The sequence below is a fragment of the Lynx canadensis genome, chromosome E1 (genome assembly GCF_007474595.2).
Source record: "Lynx canadensis isolate LIC74 chromosome E1, mLynCan4.pri.v2, whole genome shotgun sequence".
Lineage (NCBI taxonomy): Eukaryota > Metazoa > Chordata > Mammalia > Carnivora > Felidae > Lynx > Lynx canadensis.
This window is the reverse complement of record NC_044316.2, coordinates 40,243,216-40,268,538: the sequence shown is the minus strand read 5'-3', so window position 1 is coordinate 40,268,538 and position 25,323 is coordinate 40,243,216. Positions and strand designations below refer to the sequence as shown.

Here is a 25,323-nt window from a genome sequence, read left to right as displayed (position 1 = left end):
TCGGTAGCCACCTGTGTTTCCAGGCGGCCACATTCAACGGGACAGCCTTAGATCTTCTTTACATGTGGACGGTTGGGAACGAGTTAAGGGAAGAAGGGGACTGAGCCCTTCCAGAAGGCAAGACTTTGTAGGGAGGAGTGTAAATCTGGACGATCCGACCCTGTCTTGGCCGTGGGGGCAGTGGGCTGAGCCTCTGTCCTTTGAAGGGCTCGGGCGGGGGACGGGGGGTGCCCTGCCAGCTGTTGGGGCTCAGGCAACTGAACTGGCTCTCCCGGTCTTCCCCCCCAGAATCCCTCACGTTCGACATGGAGTTGACCTCGGAGTGCGCCACCTCCCCAATGTGAGGAGCGGCGGGCTGAGGCTGCAGACAGAGATGACGGAGGCACCTCCCTGTGTCCCACCACCCCTTAAACAGCCAACCCCCAGATCGTCTGAAACTCCTCTAACTCTGTGCTTCCAGATTTTGTTTGTTTTGTTGGGTTTTTTGTTTTGTTTTGTTTTTGTTTTTGTTTTTGTTTTTTTAAATCTCCTACTCCTGCTACCTTTGAGCGACCTGGGCACTTTTCACAATAGAGAAATGAATGAATGTGAGTGATACGCTTTGACCTAAATGCAAATAAGAAACGTGTTCTCTGAGACCGCCATCAGGGGATGCGGAAGGGGTGGCACGAGGGGGAGAAAGGAAACGTTCTTGTCTTTTCTTGCTCCCCCGCCCTCCTTTCTCAGCAGCTTGCCTTGTTAGACAAGTGCCTCCCGGTGCCCGCACAGCCCTCCGCCTGCTCCTGCGAGCGGCCGCCACAGGCTGCCTGTAGCTGTGCTACTGCTGACATTGCACTTTTAACCTTGCTAACATCCAAATAGAAGATAGGACTTTCACAGCCCCGAGGTTTCTTTTTAAATTAAAAAAAAAAAAAAAAAATTTTTTTTCAAGGGCAAAAAAAACACTGTATCGGCATAGCCTTTTCTGTATTTAAGAAAACTCAGTCAGTAGCCTTCTTGGTGCTTTAGGCATTCAGCTTTCTTCAGGCTGATAATTTATAGAAATCCGGAAATGGGCTTCAGATCCAGCTCTTTAAAAGACATCTGAAGCTGTGGCTTGGCCTTTGGTTTTGACATAGGAAGGTTGAAGGACAACCGAAACATTCTAGACTTTTTTTAATAAACAAAGTTTTTATTTTCCCCTTTAATGTGTCGGCCTGTTAGTAGGTAAGGCTGCGCAGAGGAGTGCTTACAACCTGTCCCCCGTCTGCCTGGACTTGTGCTCCTGTTCCAGAGCCTGGGTTGTTCCTGTGGGTGCCTTATAAGGGATGGGATGATCCTTCCTTCCTCCTTCTCCACCTGACCCCCCTTGTGTATGGCTCCTTCCAGTGTCTGAAGGCCCCCTTGTCCTGTTTGCTTTAGGAATCCTGGAATAAGAAGGTGAGAGTTAGAGATCGAACATGACTCAGACTGTGGGGCCCCAGCCAAGGGTCTAGTTGAGCTCAGGGAATATGGTTTTTATCCTGGTTTCTTGGTGGTTTCCCGAGGCACCTTTAATCACTTCACGTGGTTAACCCAGGGGCAAAGGCTTAGTGATAAACTCGAAGTCTGTCCCTCTTTGAGGGTGTGCACCTCGGCCTCCCCCCAGTGCTGGTGACCATCTCCTCCCCATTGAGGCCCCGCGGATGAGGGAGAACAGCTCCCATTTACTGTGCATTTCGAAACACTTCATGGTCTCTGATGTTTGGTCCACCCCCCCCCCCCCCCCCCGCCGCCCCAATCCAGAGGCCCGACTAGCTTGGGTGGTCCCAGACCACCTTATCTCAGTCGGTCAGAGTTTCTGTGGAGCGCTATTTGTTTTACCCACACTCACCAGTTTCAGAATTAAGGGGATGAGGACCTTCTCTCCAAGACAAACAGGTTGTGCTCGGCCATCCCTGTCGTCCTGCCTAGAAACAGTTGGGAGGTAGTACAGAGCTCTCCCTTCTCCAGCAACACTCTTCAGTTTATAATAAGCTTAACTCAGAAATTGAGAGATTTAGATCAGAGGGACGTGGGGCAAGGATCCAGGCTCCCCTGGAGCAGATATTGTAACGTTCATGGCTTTGAGGTAGCATGTGTATCAGGTTTTAACTCTGATAGTAGCAAGAGTTCTGAGAGGGGCAGAGACTGGCCCCTCCCTAAAAGAACGGAGCCCTCCAGGACCTGCCCACTTTCTCTCCACTGTCTCCCCCTGCCCGTCCCCCGCCCAGCCAAGGGGTTCCCATAGATGGCTCAACCTGCCGGCGCAGTGGTTTGTATGCCACTGGCCCGGTCACTGCGTCAAATTCCAATGTATACTTCATAGTGTAAAAATTTATATTATTGTGGAGTTTTTGTTTCTGTTTTTGTTTTGTATATTGCTGTATCTACTTTAACTTCCAGAAATAAAAGTTATATAGGAACTGTCTGAGGGCGTGGCAGCACTGCCTCTGGCTGCTGGCGAGTCCCCTTCCCCTGCCTGAGTTCTGGGGGGGCCTCACACCTAGGCCGAGCCTGCTCCCAGGTTGCCCCTGCTCCCAGGCTGCCACCTTAGCCCACGCCCTGGGGCCCAGCTCTGGGGCACGGTGCCACCCCCATCTCAGGTCGGCCGGCAGCTTCCAGGTAAAGGGGTGACGGGAGGAGCCAGGTTTGTACTCTTTCTGCACAAAGGTCTCCGCGGAGGCCTCCCTGCTCCCTCTTCCTTCCCCCCACTCTCTCCTCAGGCCTTTGCAAGCTGCGCCAACCTGTCTGGGGTCAGATAAGCTACCAAAGGGGGCTTGGGGTGTAGATACTCCCACCCCACCCAGGGCCTCCCCTCCACAGTTGTTCCATTATCACTTTCTCTTCAGTTCTCTCAGTGGGGATGGACGTAAGCACTTAACTGGCTGCCTCCGACGGCGTGGCAGCCGGTGGTGATAATTCACAGACATCAACGCGCCCACTCGGCTGTCTCCCCACCCCCTCCCCTTGTGCCGAGTGCCATGGAGACCGCCGCTGGGTGAGATAGCAGCCAGCCGCCTCCCCCTGCAGAGATGGAAGGGGAGATTAGCGGCTGCTTTCCCTGCCTCCTCACCCCCGCCAGCCCCCTTGCTGGGCCCCTGCGCCTCCTTCGGGCAGGCTGCAAACCCCTCTTCCCTTGCTTTGAGCTCTGAAGAAACCTCACCAGCAGGTCCTGGCTCCCCAGCCCGCTCCCCCAAGGGCCTCAGTGACCTCCCCTGGACCGGCAGCGTGCCAGGGGGTCCAAATGGGGAGACCATCCTCCTGGCCCAACTTCCTTCCCTCCCGGTCGGTCGGTCGCCGGTTGGCCGGTTGAAAAACGCTGGTGGCAACGGGATGGTGCCACCTGCTGGTGTTCGGGAAGAAGCCCGGGGAGAAGGGAACACGGTGAGGTTCTCTGCTGCCCCTGGCACTGGCCTGGCCCTGGGCCAAAGACTTCAGGATTGCTTATAGCAGCAGCTGATAAGGCGAGCCCCAAGCACGGTTTTTGCCTCCACCCCAGAATTCCTGCCCCACCTTTCCCCAGGCCTCAAACCCTAGTTTTGTCTCCTCAGAAGCACAGACGGCGTTCCAGGGGTGGTGGGCACCCTTGACACACAGAAAAGGGAGCAGGGTACAGGTTACGGCATCAGCCACGCGGGAGTGAAGAAAATAACTGGCTCCAGTGACCGCCCCCCACACTACCCAAGGCTGCCCAACTAAGAGCCACACCAGCAAATTTATGAAAAAAATACTTTACTCAAAAACACTGGTGGCCTATGTACAAAGTACACAAGAATCCCTCTTCTCGTCCCCACCTTCCTTCAGAGATGTTTAAACCTGAGACTCGACCTTCCACCACCTACTGCCCCAGAGGGAGGAGCTCATGAGGTTGGGAGCAAGGCCTTCTCAGACCTCAACGTTCTGCAACTGTGACGAGGCCTGTTCCAGGCACAGGGGGAACGAGATCAGCTTTTACCCCTCACTCCAGGCTCCACAGGCAGGCAGCGTGCGGCTGGTCTGCGGCTGTCTCTTGCAGGTTTTTTCCAGGAGGGGAGGGGATCCACCCTGCAAAGTCCCTGGCCCCCTGTTTGCCCGCCATGGCCTAGACCAGTCCCTGCCCCTCTCCCACCTCTCCTGCAACCAAGGTTGCAGACAGCCGGGGAAAGAAGGTTGGGGCCGGGTGCATGGGAGGGGATAGCGGTTGAAAAGAGATAGCAGGACCGGGCAACAGCACCACAGATGGGACGCCCAAGTCCCCTGGCTGGACGCCAGGAGGCTAAGAAGCTACATATTCAGAGCAGCTCTGACAGACCCAGACTCAAATGACCCATCTGCGCTGTGTGAGGGCTGTGGTCTAGATAAGCTCTCCATTCACAAAAAGTCTCGAGTCCATATTCATTATGTGAAGTATAAAATATTACACAAAATTGAACCCCAGCCTCCCGAGCGAAAGAATCAATAGACCAACACACGTGCATGAGAACAGATGCACGTACATAAAAGCGTATGCGCGCATTTGGGAGGCAAAGCTTCTAACTCAGGAGCAAAACTTAAGCTTAGAGGCAGTTACCTGTCTCCGTGCCCCTTCTTGACTAATTTCATTCAAACAGCTGCTAGGCAGTAAAGGCCCCGGCGGCGGAATAGGTTTGCCTGCATTGAGCAGAGGAAGCTGAGCCCCCTTCCACAACAGAGATGGGCCCGGCGGGCTGTTGGGATGCCTTGATCTGAAGAGAAAGGTGGTGGTGCCGCCGCAACCACGTACCCAGAGGGCAAAGGCAAGGCAGGCCCACCTCGTGTGCCCGTGCGCACACACACCTGCACATGTGCTGCCAGCAGAGGCATCAGTATGCACAGCAATGCTAACATCACAATTCATATGAACCCCTCACACTGAGCGTTGTTCCCAAAGAGAAGTGGGGGATTCAAGCATTCACGAGAGCGAGCCTCGGGCAGAGGTGAAAAGACCAGCAGGCGGGGAGAGGCGGGGGTCCAGACCGTCCATCGGGCGGCGTAAGAGTTCCTCCACATGCCTGGCTACATCCATGGTCTCATCCAGGTCAAATTCTCCATCCTGGTCAAGGACGGGGTCAGGGCTGGTAGAGAGAGAGAGAGCGGGAGGTCGGAGGGAGCTGGCATGTGTCACAGGCCCTGGCCCGCTCCCCGCTCAGACCACAGCCTCATGGGAATAGGACCGGCTCTGGCTGGACACCACCACCATTTCCCAGTTGAAAACGTCAGTCACTGGCTCACTGGGAGACACTCAAGCGCTAGTCTCAACTTTCGTTGGCTCATTGAGTGGGCTCAGAGAGTTCATCTCCCCTGTCCCTGTCCCTCTCCTCCTCTGCACAACGAGGCGGTTGGGTCAGGGAGTTCTGCCCACCACAACGCCATTCCATTCAGTCATAGGCTGTCTACAGTGGCCTTTTAACCACGTTGCCCCAATCCTTAGCCACCTGTAAGATGGGTATTTAGTCCACTTTACAGAGGGGAAAACTGAGGCTCGGCCAGGGTAGGAAACTTGCTCAGGGCCCCCTGGCTGGCAAACGGAGTCAGGATTGGCACTGCAGTCTTTGTGACCCTCAAGCCTACGGCCATCATCCCACTGTAGCTTGTATCTCCCAGGTACCTAGACATCCAGCTGGGGCCACCCACAGCCCAGAAGAGAATTAATTCTCTACCTTGGGAACTCCAGAGAGAAGCAATTAATACCCTGTTAACACTCAACTGCTAAGAACAACCATCCCGTCTGTAGCCGTCCTTACAACAGCCTCACCTGAGCTAAATGCTTGACCTCAAGCCTGACCCCAATCCCACGTGAAAGGTATTCTTGCCCCCATTTTAAAGATGAGGAAACAGACCATCTGGGAGGTTCAATAATTTTCCCAAGGTCACACAGCTAGTCAGCACCAGGAGTGAGGACCCTGCTATATACAGCTTATGCTCTATGCTTTTTACCAGCTGATCTCCCTCCCTGTACCGGGGCATATGCTGGCGCCTGGCCTGGGTGGTCTCAGACCTATAGGAGCTCTGGGTCCCTTTGTCCACCAGCCCCCCCCGGGCCCAGCCTGAGCCCCAGAGAACACAGCCCCAGCCCCAGCTCCTCCCTGCGGAGCCCCAGAGAACACAACCTACTTCTGTGGGTACATGTTATAATGAGCCTGGGGGCACACGGCTGGGGAGGGGGCCTGGTCCATGTAGGTGGCACTGGCCCCGGCAGAGTCTGCAGACGCATTCACAAACCTGCAGGAGGAACAGGAGAAGCCTCAGTGACCTCAGGGCAGCGGCTGACCTGGGGAGGGCTCAGGGGGCATGTTTACATCTCTTTGGGGTGTGGAAGCACAAAGCGCCCCCTGGGCCTGGGGGTCCGGCTGCGGGAGTGGGGTCTTGGGTCCTGGTCCCATGGAGACTAAGCTCAGTTCCCTCTCCAGGGCCGAGCCAGGTTTCAGGGGGCCAGGGGGTGCTGGGCCCCACCGGGCCTGTGAGCGGGAGGGGCAGCAGTGAACGGTGAGGGGAACACGGAGGGAAGAGAGAGGAGGCAGCAGGAGACCAGGGCTGGACCCTGGACACTTACTCAGGGACCACTTGCTTGATCTGTGGCTTCACGTATCCATCCACCGCTTTAGCTGCCAGGGTGGGGGAAGTGGCGGGGGTGGGGGTGGGTGATGAGAACCAAAGTGTCTGGGCGCTCCCAGGAAGGGGAACCTACCCCATGAAGTCGGTCTCCCACCCGCACCACTGCGGGGCCTCAGCGGGGATGAGATTTCCCAGACTCCCATAAACACCTGCTGGTGGACCCAGTCTGACAGCCACCCAGAACTCTGGCTTCAATCTCATCCCTTCTCCTGCTCCGTTTTCTGGTCCTTTGCTTTCTCTCTCCCTGCCCCACCCCTGTCGAGGAAACTGAATCAACACAAAGCAGCAAACCCAACAGTGGACTGGGGACAGGTTGAAGGAGAAAAACCTGTCCATTTTGCTTCCTACTCTCCCCTTACAGGTAGGTTTGAGGGTGGGGAGCCGTGAGAGCAGCTGATTAAGATGGGAGTTGTGCACTATCTGTGGTATGATTATCCCCCCCCTTCCTTTGCCAGTGGGGCAGCCTCCTCCTTCAGGGGTGCAGACGTGAGAATCCACCCAGCTGGGGAGAAAGCCGGGTCAGAAGCTTTGTTTGCCCTCTTCAGTTGTGAGCCCCAATACCCTCTCCACGTGCTCGGCACCAAACCATGGGTCCAGCCCCCCTGGGGGAAATGGCCCCTGGCTTCTTCTGAGGAGTCACGGCTGCCTAAGCCCCCGAGAGCTCTGTCCACAGGCTGAGGAAGGGCTCGGGAGTATCAGGGCAGGACGCACCGAGCACAGGGGTGTAATACTTGGAGAAGACCTCATCCTTGGGTCGGTCGGGAAATACATAGATGAGATAGCTCAGGTCCCCCAGCCGGTCAGCCAGGGACCGGATGGAGAAGTCCCGCGTGGTGAACGGCTTCAGGTTCCAAAGGTTGCGGTCAGCTGTGAAAAGGACAAGCTCGTTCCCACCACTCACCACCCTCAAGAGGAGGGTCAGGGCGATGGGGTTTTAGATCTGACTTGCAGAGACATTTGGGCCTTTACTAGCCTGCTCTGCGACCCTCCCCCTTGTCTTGTGCTCCTGGGCATAAGGCGAGTAAGTGACCGCAAGAACATTCTACCCGGCAAACCAAGCAAGTCGATACCAGCAAGACTAGGGCAGGGCAGAGAAGGGAGAACTCAGAACTGCTGAAGAAGTCCCCTGGCAACTCCAGAGGCTATGGGGCCAGTGATCTTAGGTTCTCCGCAATGGAAAACAGTAGAAAGGGAATGTATTTCTGAGCAACACTCTTCTACTTTGAGGTCTGTTTCCCCTGGGGAACCCTCCAAGGATGCAGGCCTGGTGGAGAATGGGAAGCAAGGAAATGGTCGTCAGGGCTCCTGGGCTGAAGTGTGGGCAAAGTAGGGCACTCACGAGAGTCAAACTTCCAGGCAATGGTGATGCCCCCGATTTCAGAGTCGCTAAAGCGCAATAAAAAGGTTCCATCGGGTTTGTTGATGAGCAGGTCATGGGCCTGTTGCTTATTCACAAAACCTAGGATGGCCCTAGAAATACGGAGCATACAGTGTCACTCCCGGGCCAGCAGCCCGTGTCCCCTGAGCCCATGCCCTCCCAACCCCCAGGCCCCTCCGCTTCTCACCCGTCATTCCAATGAGGCTTGTGATGCTTCTTCAGCACCTCCATGACCCCATCGAACCACTGCCAGAAGGTGTAGTTCCAGCCTGGCAAGTTCTCCTGAGAGCCCCCAGGATACCCCAAGTCAGGGTATGTGGCCCCGCTGTCACAGGTGGCCCAGGAAACAGTGCCCTCTTGTCCTCACAAATACCTTCTCCCAGTTCCTCATCCTACCTGCCCAGCACTCCAGCGGTCCATAAATGGACATGGCCCCCAACCGTAGCTTAGGGACGAGAGGGGAAACTGCCTCTTGCCTTTCAGACACAGGGGTGCGGGTAGGAGGTACCTAGAATTGTCCAAGCTGGGCAAGACCTCTGAAGTAATTTCTGCCCAAAGGTTTATATGGGGAAACTGAGGCACAGAGAAGGGAAGGGCCTGGCCACTTAGTTAACATATCTAGGACAGGGACTCAAGGATCCTGACTCCCAGCCCCCCAGCTCCTTCCATTATTCTGCTTTGGCTCTCAGAGCTGAGTGCGTTTTTCTTGCTGCCCCCTGCCTCCATTCCTTGGGGTACTAGCCCTCGTCTCTCCCGGTTGTAGGAGAGGGCAGTTGGGGGTGAAGGATGGGGTGCTGGCCAAAGCCAGTAACCTGTCTGTGAGGTGGGGAAAGACTGGTCCCAGTCTGGCGGCGCGTCCCTCACCCTGTTGAACTGGGACCAGGACACGGACATGCCATTATAGTCTTCAAGGTGGCTGCTGCTGCTGTTGAACAGTTTCTGTGCCAGGAACACGAGGTTCTCCTTGGTCAGGCCCCGGTTGCTCTGCACTTCGGCCTTGAATTTCATGTTGAGCGCCTCACACAGCTGCGGCCACAGCACTTTGTCAGGCACGGCAAATGGCACCCTGCCCTGCGAGGGAGAGAAGAAAAGGCAGACTGAAGGCGTAGGAAATACTTACACAAACACACTCAGATACACAGATACTACGAGATGCAAGAAGGGACTGAGACTGACTCGGAAAAGGCGACACAAACACAAGCAGAAGAAAGGCAGAGGGGCTAGATACGCAGTGATAGAGACCCAGACCAGGCGTCTGGGACAGAGATCAGGGACCCAAAACACAAGCCAAAGGAATATCAGAGACCAGAGCCCAAAGGCTGAGTAAGCTCACAGACCCAGGAGATCCCAGTCCTGAGTCCCGGGAGCCCAGATGGAGCCGAGGACATGCCACGGGCAGTGCACCCACACCAGCTGCCCGTCACCTCAACTCAGCTCTAGTGTGGCCCCGGGGTTGGCAGGGGACCACCCAGCAGGGCCCAAGTGGTTGGGGCTGACGCAGGGAGACTCCTAGGGCCTGGAGGGGGCAGAAGTGGCGGTCCCACGAGTACTCACCGGCTCGGCGAAGGCGTTGTCCCACAGCACAGTGGCGGTAGCGTTGTGGTCCTGGCTGCCATGAACGATGACAACCACGGGAAGGGACAGAGTCTATGGCAAAAGAGTGAACGTAGAAGGCACACGACCACCACCTTGCCCTCACGTAGGCAAGACTCCCAGCCCTCGCTCCTCACCCACAATCCCACCCACAGGCCCTCCCAACAAAACCAAAGCAAAAACAAACAAACAAAAAAACTCAGGACACATTTTTTCTTGGTCCATGGCCTAAGTTCTGTGGCTGGTGCCAGCTTATAACCTAGCGAGCAGGCTTTCTGACAGCCTCACGACTAAATGGTCCGTGACCGTGTGAGGATCCAGAGCTCTCTGGCTTTCCCCAAACCAGCCAGGTGGCCTCAGGTGGGTCTTCACCTTTCTGGGTGACCCGGGGGGGTTGGCAGAAGCGGGGCCTCACCTTTACTTGGAACACAAGCTCATTGCTGCCGACACTGAACTGAGACTCAAACAGGACTGTGAACTTCTCCTCCGTCACAGACTCTGCGCCCCTCCGGTCAGCACGCTTAATTCTCTTTAGTGACTGCAGAGTGGGAGGTCAGAGGGGGACGAGGAGGAAGCGGCTGGTTATGAGGACTCAGCCCTGGGCAGACCCTCCCTCCAGGGCTCAGGCCCTGTCCTCACCATGTTCCTGAAGTGCGCGCTCAGGGTGCCGGTGGCTTGGTGGTATTCCATCACACAGCAGTTGTTCAGGATCTCTCCACTGTAGTCGCTGTGAAGGACAGGGGAGCCCCATCGCCACATGGGCCCCAGGCCAGGAGCATGGCTCTGTGCGCTCCCTCAGCCAGATGTTCATGCCAGAAAGCCCTGCCAGCAGCCCCTGCCCCATCCCCTGAGAGTGTTCCTCGCCGTGTCTCGGGCTTACTTTCTCATTAACCTGAGGGTACAGCAAAGTCTCCAAAGTCTACCCAAAGTCTGGGTCTCTGTCATTAGGTTAAAAATTCCCTCAGCATTGGAACTGACGTGGGGGTCTTCAGGGCCCTCTGGCAGCTTCTAGTGCACTTAAAATAAAAACCATGGGACACCTGGGTGACTCAGTCGGGTAAGCATCCAACTCTTGGTTTCGGCTCAGGTCATGATCTCACAGTTCGTGAAATCGAGCCCAGCATCGGGCTCTGTGCTGACAGTGCAGAGCCTGCACGGGATTCTCTCTCTCTCTCTCTCTCTGCCCCTCCCCAACTCGTGCACTCTCTCTTTTTCAAAATAAACATTAAAAAAAAAAAAAAAAGAACAGAGGCGCCTCACTGGCTCAATTGGTTAAGCATCAGATGGGCTCAGGTCACGATCTTAGGGTTGGTGAGTTCAAGCCCCGCATCAGGTAAGCTCGAGCCCCGCTTTGGGTGAGCCCTGCTTCTCTCTCTCCCTCTCTCTGCCCCTTGCTCGCTTGTGCCCTCTCTCTCTAAAAAACAAACAAACAAAAAACCAAAAAAACCCAACAACCATGACCATAGCCCACAAGGATCCCCATGGTCATGGTCAAACCCTGCCCAGCTCCCTGGCCTCAGTGGGTTCCTCTCCCCTCACTCAGGACCGAGCCATGCTGCCTGTCTGTTTGCTGAACATGCAAACTTGTTGCTACCTCGAGACTTGTGTACCTGCTCTTCCCGTTGCCCAGAAACACTTGACCTTCTGGTTTAGGTCTCAACTCAAACATCTCCTCAGAAAGGCCTTCCTTGACCACCCGAGTGGTGATGGCACATCTATCCAGACACTATGATATCACTCTGTTTTCATTATCTTTCAAGAATCTATCACGTTTTGACATCACCGTATTTCGAAAAGCATATAACTATCTCCCTCCCCAGCCAAACTGTAAGCTCTAAGAGAGTGAGAACCTCTTTGCTTTATCATCCCATTCCCAGAACCCACAATAGACACTGAACGCACGGGACCAGGTCTCCCACTTGACTCATTCACTCCCTCATTCATTCATTCATCAGTTCATTCATTCCCTGAATCCTTTGTGGGGGGCCGGCCCTCATCCCTGGACTCCAGGTTCTCCAGCCACGCCGACCTGCTCTATGCTCTCCTTCCAGACAAGGCCCATGTTCTCTGTGTCTGAAGGTATTCCCTCTCCTCTCTCCACACTCTCTCACTAGCCACCCTCACTGGTCCTGCGTCCAGAGACTATCATTCTGCCCCACAACTACCAATCTCACTTCCACAGAGCCTTACATCTCTCCTGTCCAACGCACTACATTTCTCATGACTGAGGCCTGCTCTGCTGGCTTGGGTGACCACAGAGCCAAACTCTGCACGGATTGCAGCTACATCCCAGTGATCAGCCCAAGAACTTGAACAACCCAACAGTGCAACCCACGTTGACCTACTATACGTCAAAGCAGAACAAAGTATACAACAGGACAGCCGGGATGAACTGGAGAGACACTGGTCCATGGCTACAGTGAGGGAGGCTGTCCCCAGTGTCCAGGACCCTAGCTGTAGAGTAGATCTGAGATCCCAGTCCAGAGCCTGGGGAGGGGAAGGCAGGGAAGGGGTCACACGTACTTGCGGGTATTCTCATTCTTGAGCAGTGACTTGGCCTGCTGCTCACTGATGATGGTGGCCTTCACCTGGGGGGGGTTCATGTGCACGTTCAGCTTCCCGCCCACCAGCAGGCGCACCGTCGCTGCAAACTTGGTCTGGGTCTTCAGGACCTGAGGGGGCTGCTTCTCGATGATGAATGTGCTGCGGGGACACAAGTGACCACACCAGACATGATGCCGGCTCAGGGCACAGGGTCTGGTTCCCCTGTGGAGGGAGGCTGCCGGGGCTCAGCAGGCAAATGAAGGCACACGGCACCGCCCCTGTTCCCAGGGAGGCCACTGAGAGTCAGAGGAGATGGCTGGAGGGGAGGCAGTGAAACGACTCAGCAGCTGGCATGGGCTGCGGGGGACAAGGGCAGTCCACATGGTGTCCACAACAGAAACTGGGCAAGGTCAACACCGAGCAGCTAAAGCAACTGAGGACAGAGCGGGGACGGGGACCCGAGGCAAACAGAGACAAGGACTCAAGCAAGAGCCCACCCACCCCCACCCCCACCATCAGCAAAGCACCGCCTGCCTCCCCCATGCCAACCGCACGGGGGCTGGGTGTGGCCCGAGGCAGGAATTACCTGGTCACCAGGGCTGAGATGATGTCTGTGATGGTGGCATTGACCTCAGCTAGCATCTCCTCCACTGGGCCAGGGATGGGCAGCTGCTGGCAGAGGTGCTCAGCTCTGCGGATCTGCTGCCGGTTCTGCCAGATGATCTCGGCCAACTTCTCGCACCTGCACGGGAGCCCCAGGCCAACGGGAGGACAATGGCATCACGCCATCCCCCAGGCTCGAGGCTGGGAGGCTCCAGTCTGAGGAGAACGCCCCAAGACCCAGCTCCGCGCTCACCCAGGAAGGCTTTGCGCCTAAGCCGCCACTCCCGACCACGGAGCGGAGCGGAGCGGAGCAGAGCAGAGCAGAGCGCCCGCCTTCCAGAAACACAGAGAAATACGCAGAGGCAGCAAGCCTGAAGTGGGTCCAATCGGCCCGAGCGTCACTCTGCACACCCAGCCCTGCCCCACTCCCCAGCACGGTGACTCCCTTCCTGGGCAGGGGGCACAGACGGGGGCCCCAGAGTCCGCATCAGGAACCAGAACCCCTAGTGAACTAAGTCTTGCCGCAGGACAGAGGGAGCCGGCTGCTCATGGAAACGCAGGAGGCACAACGAGCAGCTGGTTGCACCACTCCCAGCCCCTGCCGCCCCCTCCTGCCCCCCGCCACCCCCCGCCACCCCCCACACACCATTACCAGGACTGCAGCACATCCAGGCTGCCCTCGGGGGGCCCTCCGTTCCCCGCCAGCTGCTGCCGCCGCTTCCACTGGATCAGTTCATCATCCAGAATGATGGTCTGCTGCTTCCGCAGCAGCTGCAAGGTCTTCTGGTGCTTCTCGGCCAGCTCCTGAAGGCAAGTGGGGAGAACACGCCCAACTGCAGGCCTCGGGAGGCAGGGCTGGGGGCCAGGGACCAGGCCCCAGGCCCAGGCCTTCCCCTCTTCCCAACCTGCTCTGCCCACACGCCCCCCACGCCCCCCACGGGAGAGAACGATCTGGCCTCCAGCTCCGCTGGGTCCTGCTCTCTTCCTGGCTCTAGCCCTCTCTCGGCTTCCCCGCGCCCCTTGGGATGTGCACCTCAAGGCTTGGGAGGAGAGGACGCGGATCCCACTCACCACACGGTACTGCTGCAGCGTCTGGGCCTCCCGCTGCAGCCAGGCCTCCAGGGACACCTGCTTCTGCTGGAGGGCCGTCTCCCGGCTCAGGCGCTCCTGCGGATTCAGCTGGGCCAGCTGGGCAAACTGAGCTAGAGGAGGGGACAGGACACCCATGACCATCATCTCCCAGCTTCCTGCAGGAAGCCCAGGGGAACGCACACACACGTTCTGGAGGCCAGACCCTCAAGGGACACATCTGACCGATGGCAAGCTGGCCTTCTGACAGCCAAGGGTGCCAGAGATGAGCAGGCTCTGGTCTCTGGCCTCTCGCCTTTGATCTCCCCTCCTGGGGGTGTGTAGGTGGAAACCTGAGGGTATAGCTGAGGAGGATCCTGCCCCACGGCCTCCCCTCCCACCTCAGTCTACACAGCTGGCTGCCCAGACCTCCTCACGCCACACGGGGTCCAGCTTGGAGCCTCACTGCCTGGTTTGATGTGTGCCCTCACCGTTCACTAACTGGGTGAACTCGTGCATCACGCTTCTGTGCCTCAGTTTGCCCATGTGCAAAATGGGAGAAGCCTGGCCCCTGTCTCGGTGGCTGGCTGAGGACTAAATATGTGGGAACACAGAACACGTTCAAGGAACTGCCCGGCACGCACACGCTGCAGGGATGAGCGTGTCCTTACTGGTTAGGGGGTCCCAGGGCAGGCTTAAAGGGTGACAGAGACCAGTAGCCGCTCAGCCCCACCCCACACATCAGAGCCCCCTCAGGGCAGCCCCTGCCTGCTGGCTTTGTCCCATCTCCAGCTTTGTCCCATCCCCGGGAGCACAGCCCTCTCTCCTAGGGAAGAAGGCATTTCTCTGGGTGCTGGGAGGTGCCTAACGTGTTTGTTTGTCCAGGGTGGGTCACCGTGAGCTCAGCTGACCAACTGGAAGGAGACAGAGAGGAACAGACGGAGAGAGGGAGAGAGAGGGGGGCGGGAGAGGGAGGGAGAGGGAGAGGGAGGGAGAGGGACAGAAAGAGAAGGGGCGAAAGGGAAAAGGCGAGGGAGATGGGGAGACAGAATGCCCAGGGCCCACTGGCAACACGAAAGCAGCAAGATCCTCTCAGGAGAGGGAAGGTTCTAGCACCCAAGGGTGCCAGAGAGGGAGGCAGGTTCTCTCCACACTAGCTGCTGGGAAGCTCATCCATGGCAGGAAAGGGGAGTCGGTGAGGCCTCAGTACCCTCTTACAAAACATCTATTATGAAATTCTCAAGACCCAAGGAAGGCAGAAAGAATGATGCAAGGAACACCTGTCTTTCAGTAACCCGGCTTAAAGAAATCAAACATTTCTCAGGGTGCCTGGGTGGCTCAGTCGTTTAAACGTTTGACTTTGGCTCAGGTCTTGATCTCACGGTTTGTGAGTTCTAGCCCCACATCGGGCTGTCTGCTGTCAGCACAGAGCCCACTTTGGAAACTCTGCCCCCCTCTCTCTGCCCCATCCCCGCTTGCGTGCACATGCATGCTCTCTCTCTCACAAATATAAACAAAACATAAAAAAAAAAAAGAGATCAAACATTTCCACGTTGAAAACTACCTGTACATCCTTCCCTGCTTGCACATCCGTCCCTGCCTCCAAAGGTAACCACTATCCTAAATGCTGGGGTTATTACGCCTTGCCGATCACCTATTTGAATATCCCAGTGTCGGGGTGCCTGGCTGGCTCAGTCCATACAGCATGCAACTCTTGATCTCAGGGTTGTGAGTTCAAGCACCATGTTGGGTGTGCAGTCTATCTAATTTTTTAAAAAAAGAATATTCCAGTGTCCTTACTTGGGCCTGAGTCAAGAGGAGGTGAGCATCAGCACGTCTTGGGCAAGTTCCTGGCAGGCCGCTGAGGGCCCTCTCACACTGACCTAGGTCCTGCCTCATGGACACACAAGCTGGGACACACAGACTAAAGCAACTCTAACAGTCAGGAAAAGCCCAGAGCTAGAAGACAACTGGAAATATGGTTTGGAGTCCACTCTCGGGGACTGAGAGAGAAGAATACTGTCCAGGCCTGGAACACAGCAGAGCAGTATGGAGCCACCTCAGAAATCCTGGCCCCACCCCCAGGGAGGTGGTGGTGAGCCCCACACCTGGGCCCAACCTCCCTATGCAGGTGACTCACTTAGGTCTCTCCTGGCACTTTGCAGAAGCTTCTGGGAGGGAGGCCAGCAGACATGAGGCAATTGTCTGCTCCACTGGAGGGAGCTGAGCCTCCCCTTGCACAAACAGATGATAGCCTATGTTTCCCATGGGTGAACTTGATACATGAGACTGAACTGACATGACATGATGGGTACAAACCCAAACCAGAATCAAACCCAAATCCATAAATAGGAAACAGAAAACCCAAGAATAGGATTGGAAGTACTATCAACCAGTCAAAGGCTTTGGGTAGAACTAATAGCCTGAATTCTCCCGTTCCCTAATCTAGGAAGAGGGCCACCCTTTCTCTTGTGTCAGTCTGAGATGGATTCAGATGGAAGAAAACATGCTAGAATCATCCCACCAACTTTTACTCAACATCTACTTTGATTTAGGCAATCTGTTGAGGAACCCAGAGTATTGAAAAAACTAACAGGGCAGGGAAAGGAGGAGAGCTTAAATAGTATTTAAATAGTTTTTAAATAGTTTTTCTTTGTGTATTTTGAAGCATTGTTATTAGATGCATAGAAATTTATTATCTTTTTAATACTTTAATAATTATTAAGTGTCCTTCTTCATCTCTGATAATACTTTTTGTCTTGAAGTACACTTTGTGAGGTATTAATATGACTACCCTAGACTTCTTATTCTATTTTCCCACAGCATATCTTTATACGTGTTTTTTTTTTAATTTAAGGGGCACCTGGGTGGGTCAGTCGGTTAGGTGGCCAACTTCTGCTCAGGTCATGATCTCACAGTCTGTGAGTTTGAACCCCATGTCAGGTTCTGTGCTGACAGCTCATAGCCTGGAGCCTGCTTCAGATTCTGTCCCCCTCTCCCTCTCTCTCTGTCCCTGCCCTGCTTGTGCTCTGTCTCTCCGTCTCTCTCTCAAAAATAAATAAACATTTAAAACATTTTAATGTAGGAACACCTGGATGGTTCAGTGGGTAGAGTATGTGACTCTTGATCTTGGGGTTGTGAGTTCGAACCCCATGTTGGGTATAGAAAGGATTTAAAAATTAAAAAAAAAAATCTTAAAATAATTTTTTAATTAAAATTTAAAACGTAGATAGCATATAGTTGAGTCTTGCTTTCATGTGCTTTCTGACAATCTCTGCTTTTAAATGAGGTGTTTAGTCCACTAATATTAAATATAATATATTTTTTAAGTTTACTTATTTTGAGAGAGAGAAAGAGAAAGAGCACAGGTGCACAGGGGAGGGACAGGAAGAAAAGGAGAGAGAGAATCCCAGGTTCCACACTATCAGCTTGGTGGGGCTTGAACTCAGGAACCCTGAGCGGAAAACCAAGAGCCAGATGCTTAAGGATTGAGCCACCCAGACGCCCCTAAAATTGCTACTTTTTAATGAAACAACCTGTGAGACATACATTCTTTTGAAGCCCAAAAGATACGTTCACCAAGCTAGAGTATAAGCTGTGCCATAAAACAAGTCTCGTTACATTTAAAAGAATTGACATCATACAGAGTATGTTCTCTGACAATCGTGGAATTCAATGACAAAAAGCAAATGAAATCAATGATATGACATCTAGAAAAGGAACCCCAAATATATACTTCTAAGAGACAATACACTTCCAAATAATGTGTGGGTAAAATAATTATTCAGAAAAGAAATTAGAAAATATTTCAAACTGGGCATCTGGCTGGCTCAGTTAGTGGAGCATGTGACTCTCGATCTTGAGGTTGTGAGTTTGAGCCCCACGTCGGGTGTAGACATTACTTAAAAATAAAATCTCTTAGAAAAAGAGAGAAAATACTTCAAACTGAGTAATTATGAATGTACAGCGTATCTAAACTCATGAGATGTAGCTAAAGCATTGCTTAGAGGGAAATTTAAAGCTCTAAATATACCTATCAGAAAAGAAGAAAGGTCTAAAGTCAATGACCTAAGGTTTTATCTTAAGAAGGTACAGAAAGAGGAACAAAAGCAAAGGCCACTTGATACTTGCCTATTCTCGCTAGGTTGGGATGGAACAGCTCTGGGGTCAGTCTGGAATTGGGGGAAGATGGGCCCTGTCTCAAGTCTTCTCAAATTATACCGGAAGTTAATTGGCTCTGAGTTAAGTTTTGTTTCCCCACATGCTTATCATGACAGCCGTTGGCAAACTACAGCCCTAGGAGACAGGAGAATTTTCCACTGTAATCTCTTCCCTCCAGCTCCATCTCCTATCAGGGAGGCTCAAGAAAGGGCATTTCTGGAGTTCTGCCTGTCCCCAGCCTGGTTCAACGAGGAGACTCCCAACCTAAGTCCTCCCCTGAATAGGAAACACTTTGTCCATATTCATTCATTCACTGAGGTAGTCACTGAATACCGACAATTAGGGAGAGAATATTATTTAGTAAAGTGCAGGGATTTTATGACATATCTGTAATTGAGATCCAGTTCTGCAACTTATTATTATTTTTTTTTTAGTTTATTTATTTAAGTAGAGTCTACAGCCAACATTGGGCTCAAACTCATAACCCTGAGATTAAGAGTTGCGTGCTCTTCCCACTAAGCCAGACAGGCACCCCCAATTCTGCAACTTATAAGCAATCTGGGCCAAATTACTTGTTCTCTTGGAACCTCAGTTTTATCATCTACAAAATAGGGATAATACAGCTACCTACTTCCTGGGGCTGTTGTAAAGGTAGGATTGAAAAATGCACGCAAAGGGCTTGGCCCGAAGCCTGGCCCATAGCATGGGCTCAGTCACAGGGGCCATTACTTCTCTAAAGCTTTGGGTAAGGTTTCTATGGAGACAGACGCTGACACTGCCCCAACCCTGCAGGAGCTCACAAAGTGGTTGTCACTCCTGTCCTCACGACACACACCGCCCAGGCGGCCCTGGCCTCACCCTGGATCCTCAGGCTCTCCTGATACTGGATGATGAAGTACTCTTGAGTCTGCTGCAGCTTCTTCAGCTCATTCTCTGTGTCCTGTGTGACCAGTCGCAGCTCCTCAAACGTCTGGTTGATCTGGAGGTGTTTCTGGGACATGGCGTCCACCAGGATCCCAGCTGGAGAACTACCCTGGGGACATCAGGGGGAGAGTGTGGGCAGCAGTGAGCTGGGCGGTGAGGATGGCAGGAAACCTCAGGCCCTGGGGAGCGCTAATACTTCGGACTGCAAAGTTCAAATCTAGGGTAAGAGGTAAGGGTAATTTGAGTCGGAAGGATAGTCATTTGCCTGAATTGGTGTGGAGTTGGAAAGGAGGGAAGCAGGTGACCTGGCAGATTATGGCAACTTCATAAAGCACAGAGAAATTTCTAGTGTGGTCCTGGCCTCCACCAGACTTGCCCAAACAGGGTCCACCTAAACTCTCTTTGGAGAGACTAAAACTCAGAATGTCCCAGGAGCAGGAAACCTGGGGTTTTCCTACTAATGATGATGACCCCTCATTCCACATTCACTCACTGATCCAATGCCATGGACCATGTGAGATGCTGGGGACACAGTGGGGAACAAAGCTGTGTGAACACACATCATCTGTGTCCTCACTCAAGACATTCTTGTAACTGAGGGGAGTTACAGGGAAGGTATCAATAACACTTTCTTGGATCTGGCCTTGTGGGTGACCTAGTCTGATCTATTCCTTGAACATCTGGCTGAGAGGAGACGGTTTTCAGGGTCTTTCCAGTAAACTATTCGCAGAATAAAATTCAAACTCCTTCCACAGCCTCCACTGCGCTAGCTGATAGCCTCTGCCTACTCCACTCCCAGTTCCACTGCTGCCCAAGCACACCGGCTACTTTCTGTTCCTAAATACACAAACACGTTCCTGCTTCAGGGCCTTTGCACTTGTTGTTCCATTACTCTGGAACATGTTGGCACCAAAGCTTCCCAAGGGGGGCATTTCAACTGGCACCCTTTCAGAGTGACTTTCCCTGATGGGCCAATTTAAAATAACACCACTCTTATCTGAAAGTGTCTTGATTTTATATGTGTTTCTTTCTTTCGTGTCTGCCCCCATGCACTAGGATGTAAGCTCTCCAGGTGCTAGGACCTTTTTGTGTACCACAAAATCCCCAAGGGGTAGGTGGAACCAAAATCAAAGGTTCTCAAGAACAGCCTGATGGTTGGGAGAAGGAATCATTTCCCCCCTGCCCATGACAACACCTGTACATAGACAGGTAGTTCTTAATTGGAGCTAAATTCATTCATATGTTTACAGAGAGCTCTGTGGTGGCAATAAGTCAATAAGGGACACAATAGTTTTCCCAAAAGACTCTGTGACCTGCCTTCTGCCTCTTCTCTGGCTTTACTCACTGGGGTTCCCCAGGTGGCCCCCTTCTCCCCAGGATGACGGGGCGGGGTGGGGGGGGGTTCCTGCAATCCTTCAAATGTGTTAAGATGGTTCCTGCCTTCCTGCCCACACATATACTTTGTGACTTTTGCTCCTGTCTCTTTCTTCTTCCCCTTCCCTCCCCCACCCCCATAGCTTAGACGGCCCTGTCCTCAGGACATCCCCCTGACAGGCTGCCCCAGTCAGAGTTAGGTACTTTTTCCATATGTGCCTCCTTAGTACCCAGCTTACCCCTAGAGAATCTATCATTTCTTGAATTCCTTTTAGGTGGGAACTGGGCCTTCATCTGTTTCTCTAGTCCTAGCCAGGACCTCCATAAATGTTTACTGGATGAACTGGAAAATTCCTGAAATCAGTGTCCGCCACAACAAATAAATAAGCTCCAGGCACTATTCTCTGGTCTTTACCGAGTGATGTCATTTTGTGAAAGTCATCTGGCTTTACTGCAGATAATAAAATGTTTGCCCTGTTGTCCGAGCAGGTGTTCAATGCCTTCATGATTGCAGAGTTTGGGGGGTGAGGCCCTTTCTGCCTCTCTGGGCCTCGCCTCTCTGAGCTTGCCAGGGTTAGCTCTTCTGACACAGAACTCAGTCCCATGTCTCCTCCCAGGCACCACCGGAGAACATTTCTAATTTTGACCCCAGCACCATTTTTTTCTTTTAATGTTTATTTGATTTTTGAGAGAGAGAGAGAGAGACCAGGGGAGGGGCACTGAGAGAGAGGGAGAGAGAAAATCCCAAGCAGGCCCTGCACTGTCAGGGTGGAGCCCAACACCAGGCTCGATCTCACAAACCTGTGAGATCATGGCCTGTGCTGAAATCAAGAATTGGATGGTTAACAAACTGAGCCACCCAGGAGCACCACCCCAGCACCATTTATTAAACGACAAATCTTGGGGCACCTGGGTGGCTCAGTCGGTTGAACATCTGACTTTGGCTCAGGTCATGATTTCATGGTTCTTGCGTTCAAGCAAGATTGGGTTCTCTGCTGTCAGTGCAGAGCCTGCTTCAGATCCTCTGTCCCCCACTCTCTCTCTGCCCCTTCCCTGCTCATGCTCTCTCTTTCTCAAAAATAAACATTAAAAAAAATGATAAATCTTTTCCCTTGTGGTTTGTGATGCCATCTATAACGTGGGTTGAATTTCCAGGTGTGTGTGTGTGTGTGTGTGTGTGTGTGTGTGTGTGTGTGTATGTGTAGGGCTTCCTCTTCTGTTTCACTGGTCTGTCTATCCCTGGCCCACACAGTATCTCATTTAATCCTGACACTAACTCTACAAGGTAGATACTATTACTAACCCCATTTATAATTGAAAAAACAGAGGCTCAAGTCACACAGCTAGTAAGTGGCCAACCTGGGGCATGAAGCCAGGGACTGTACCTACATGCACTGCAGCTTCTCACACTTGTCCATGTCCCTTATTTCCCTGGTGCTGTCTTGCCAGCGTTTATAAAACATAGTCGTGTTGGGGTACCTGGGTGGCTCAGTTGGTTAAGCGTCTGACTTCGGCTCAGGTCGTGATCTCACTGGCCATGAGTTTAGGCCCCATGTCGGGCTCTGTGCTGATAGCTCAAAGCCTGGAGCCTGCTTTGCATTCTGGGTCTCCATCTCTGCCCCTCCCCTCTTCTCTCTCTCTCTCTCTCTCAAAAATAAACATTAAAAAAAAAAAAACCCACACAGTTGTGTCTAGAGAAAAAGGCGTGTGGAAGGACTGCAGGACTTCCCAGCTCCTCTCCCCACACCCATGGGACACTCACGTTGTTGGCTTCTCGGACCAGCCTCTGTTCGTTGTACAGAATATGCCGGATGCAGCGGACCAGCTCCATGGGGCAGCGGTCATACGTGTTCTGAAAGAACCCAATGGCAGTTACCACTGGCTACCCGCCACTCCCACTATGCCATCACAGTGCCACGTGCTCCCCATCACCTTCCTCTCCTCCAGCCTCTGCCTTGGCTTTCCCTGAGAAACCTCAGGAGCCGTCAACAGACATCTTTATCTCTCCTTGACTCGATTTCCCCTCCCAGATCTTCACATTTGGTTTAGAAACCCGCAGTTTACAAAGCACTTCCAATCTGCCATCTCCTTTGACTATATAGACAGTATGACACACACAGAAACTATTATCCACATTTTGCAGATGAGAAAACTGATGCTCAGAGAGGTTAAGTACTTGCCCAGAGGCAAACGGGTTTGCAGATGACTCAAGACTTGCGGCATCCGATGCCAAGGTCAATGTACTTTCTACCATACGCCTGGCCCTGGGTTCCTATTTTGCTTTCCTCTTCCAGCTTTCTCCTGTTTCCTCCCTGTTCTGGGATGGACTTTTTATTTCCCTGGCACCCTGCTGCTTGCATTTAAGAAGAGCTCTCTAAGAAATATAAGTTAACTTCCAATAAATGCTTGACTGTGACTATTTTATCACCTACACCTTTTTCCTGCTTCCACAGAAACTTTCTCTCTCCTCTATACTCCTCCCCCTTCCTCCCCTAGACCCCCAGTGAAGGAGGAGGTACCTCTTACATCTAAATCCTTCATTAAAGCTTCCTTTATCCAGCTCTTGCCTCCAGGGCAACTCTGTTCCTCTCCTACCCAACTACAGACTTCAGCGATCCTCCCACCTTTAAAAGAGTCCTAGGAGGGGGCGCCTGGGTGGCTCAGTCGGTGTCCCACTTCAGCTCAGGTCATGATCTCACAGTTCATGGGTTCGAGCCCTGCATGGGGCTCTGTGCTGACAGCTCAGAGCCTGGAGCCTGCTTCAGATTCTGTGTCTCCCTCTCTCTCTGCCCCTCCCCCGCTCACTCATTCCCTCATTTCTAGGAGCTGTCAGTCTTCTTTTCGCCAGCAAAGGAACTTGGACTCAGTCCACCTCCATCCCTTTTGCTCGATCTGTTTAGAATGCCCATCTTCCTCTTCTTGGGGACAAACACACCCTACCCCTTGCTTTGTCGTATGGTAAGGGAATCTGACAGGTCTGATTTAGAAAGAGGAGGTGGGGGAAATTGAAGAGCAGAAAAGTTGCCGATTAGCTCAGGGTCACATGGTGAGTCAGTGACCAGGCCAGGAAAAAACCCAGGGGTTCTGAGGCTGGAAAGAGAAGGCAGACACTGCTTCCCTGCTGAGGACCCAGCCTTCACACCCACCTGGAGCTGCGTGGCATAGTGCCCCAGTTTGATCTTCAGTAAGAACCCATCTTCCCCCACTTGGTGCTCGGCCTTCTTCTGCAGCTCCTGCACCAGGCCCTCCAGGAGCTGGGTGGCCTGGGCTCGGTCCTGGGGATTGTCCAGGTCGATGGCATCCCTTGGGGCAGGGCAGAGGAGAGAAGCCTACTGTTGTCCTTCCTTGGGCAGAGAGGTCAGGCACCAAGAGGTACTGGGAAATCCCAGGCTCCAGGCTAAGGGCACTCCAGAACCCACAAGCCTTGTTCCCAGCAACTCCATAAGCATCAGAGTCCAGAATCACCCCCTCTCCCCTCCCAGGGTCCCATTTCCCTGTTCCCCTTTCCCAGGGACACCACCCCTTCTGCACGGAGGGACAGACGGGACTAGAATCACTCGAAACCACAAAAAGGAGAGCTAAAGGTCAAGGGGCCTGGGTGGGTGGTAGGGACCCGCAGAGCATGGCGCAGGGGAGGGGCACCTACCACGGCTGGCTCTCGATCCAATGCGCTAAGTAGTGCCGAACCTCGATGGGGAAGTGCTGCCCATACAGCACCTGCATCTGGCGCAGCGCATCTCCCTGCAGCTGCTGGGCTTGGATCCAGCCCGCCATGTCCGTTCACCTAGGGCGAGCGGAGGGCTGCAGAGGCGTCTCCACGACAGAGGCAAGGGCTGGGCCTGTCTCTGGCCCTGCCATGCCCACCCGTCCCTGGACCGCGGTCAGGCCAGGCCCCTCCCCTCCCACAGACAAGCTTTCCTGTGCGGGAAGAAAGACGGTGAGGAGGGGAAGGCCGCTCTGCCCTCCAACAAGGAACCCGCGGAGGCTTGGGGAGGGGCTCTCGAAAGTCAGGTGCCCTCCCCCTCTTCCTCTCCCCTCGCCCCACCGGGGCTTCCCCAGAGGGGGACAGCTAGAAAACTGAAAGAGAAACTTGACGCGGAGGCCCACGGGACCTCTGGGTAGGGCTGCAAGAACCCCCCACCCTGCCTCGAACCCCGAGTCCCCATTTCTGGCGGGAGGGGTGTGTATTATTCCAGACCAAAGTTAGGGCAACGGCACCGACGGCTTCCACTGAACGGCTCGGTCCCCGCGGGCACGTGGCTGGGGTGGTTAAGAAGGGAGAGCTGCGGTGACAGACGCCGCCTTGACCGCCCCCCCAAACCCCAAGCCGTGCCTCACGGTCTCCCACTGTCCAGCGCGACAGCGCCCCCTGCCCTCTGCGGGCGGGAACGGCGCCCACCCTCGGCCCCCTCCCTCGGTCCGCGGCCAGCGTCCCGCGTCCGCGCCCGCGCCGGCGCCCGCGCCCAGGCTCCCTCTCGGTCCGGGACAGCGGTTCCCGCGCCCCGGCCGGCCGTCGGGTTCCGGCTCCGGGGTCGCGGGGGGGCCGGGGCGGGAGTCGAGCGTCCCATCTCCGCGTGCGCCGCTCGGGACGCGCTGCCGGGCCACCCACCTGGTGGCGCCGAGCCGTCCGGCGGCGGGGCCGGCTGTCAGCCCCGCGGCTCTCGCTCGCGGCCCGGGCTCCCGGCGGCGGCGGCGGCGGCGGCGGCGGCGGCTGTTACTACAGGAAGGAGCAGAGAGCAGCGATTTCCTCCTCGAAGGTCAGCTGCCTCCGATAGACCATACACAGCGCGCGAGCTCTCGCCAACACCCCTCCCAGCCTCTGTCGCTCCCTCCTTGCCTCCGCCCTCGGTCGCTGGCTCCCCCGCGAGTGCGCAGCGGCGGCCGCGGCCGGGCCCCTGGAGGCGAGGCTGGGCGGCGCCGCGCCTGGGGGCTGCCCCGACGGCGGGGTCCCCCGGGAGTCCCAGGCAGCCCTAGCCGGCGGCCCCGGACCGGCGGGCAGCAGGCTCTGGAGTGGCCGGGGATGGGGGTGGGAGTGCCGGGAAACCCCGGGCTCTGGAAATCCCAAA

General features: G+C 54.4%; 2 protein-coding genes across 9 annotated transcripts in view; one reads left to right on the top strand and one right to left on the bottom strand.

The window, feature by feature from the left end:
- STAT3 (signal transducer and activator of transcription 3) overlaps positions 1-2,428 on the top strand; it is a 68,453-nt gene extending 66,025 nt beyond the window's left edge. For all 5 annotated transcript variants that reach the window (XM_030295554.2, XM_030295556.2, XM_030295558.1 and 2 more), the window contains one exon: positions 289-2,428. In XM_030295554.2, coding sequence (XP_030151414.1) covers positions 289-344 — 56 coding nt within the window. In that variant the 3' untranslated portion in view covers positions 345-2,428. The remainder of the gene's footprint in view (positions 1-288) is intronic.
- LOC115500831 (signal transducer and activator of transcription 5A) lies at positions 488-24,968 on the bottom strand. 4 transcript variants are annotated; one of them, XM_030295552.1, is made up of 21 exons: positions 24,867-24,968; positions 23,904-24,041; positions 23,404-23,560; positions 22,020-22,109; positions 18,818-18,992; positions 13,802-13,932; positions 13,383-13,534; positions 12,714-12,869; positions 12,107-12,286; positions 10,223-10,310; positions 9,999-10,121; positions 9,545-9,637; positions 8,855-9,061; positions 8,178-8,272; positions 7,952-8,082; positions 7,324-7,479; positions 6,551-6,602; positions 6,112-6,219; positions 4,975-5,072; positions 1,853-1,928; positions 488-1,406 (listed from the first exon to the last, which is right to left on the bottom strand). In XM_030295552.1, exons 2-20 carry the CDS (start codon positions 24,029-24,031, stop codon positions 1,864-1,866), a joined length of 2,385 nt encoding a protein of 794 aa, XP_030151412.1. In that variant the 5' UTR covers positions 24,032-24,041; positions 24,867-24,968; the 3' UTR covers positions 488-1,406; positions 1,853-1,863. The 4 variants fall into 4 exon arrangements, with proteins under 4 accessions (XP_030151412.1, XP_030151413.1, XP_030151411.1 ...); XM_030295553.1 differs by having other exon boundaries at positions 5,010-5,072; XM_030295551.1 differs by having other exon boundaries at positions 488-1,928.
- Positions 24,969-25,323: the final 355 nt, after the last annotated feature.

Bases quoted from the DNA above. Each gene is read 5' to 3' on its own strand.
- LOC115500831 (XM_030295550.1), bottom strand. From the start codon at position 24,031: ATGGCGGGCTGGATCCAAGCCCAGCAGCTGCAGGGAGATGCGCTGCGC. The intron at 13,933-18,817 runs GTGAGGCCAGGG...CCCCTCCTCTAG, and splicing joins GGAGAGCCTGAGGATCCAGG to CTCAGTTTGCCCAGCTGGCC. The intron at 7,480-7,951 runs GTGAGTGCCCTA...TCCTTTTCACAG, and splicing joins TGCCTGGAAGTTTGACTCTC to CTGACCGCAACCTTTGGAAC.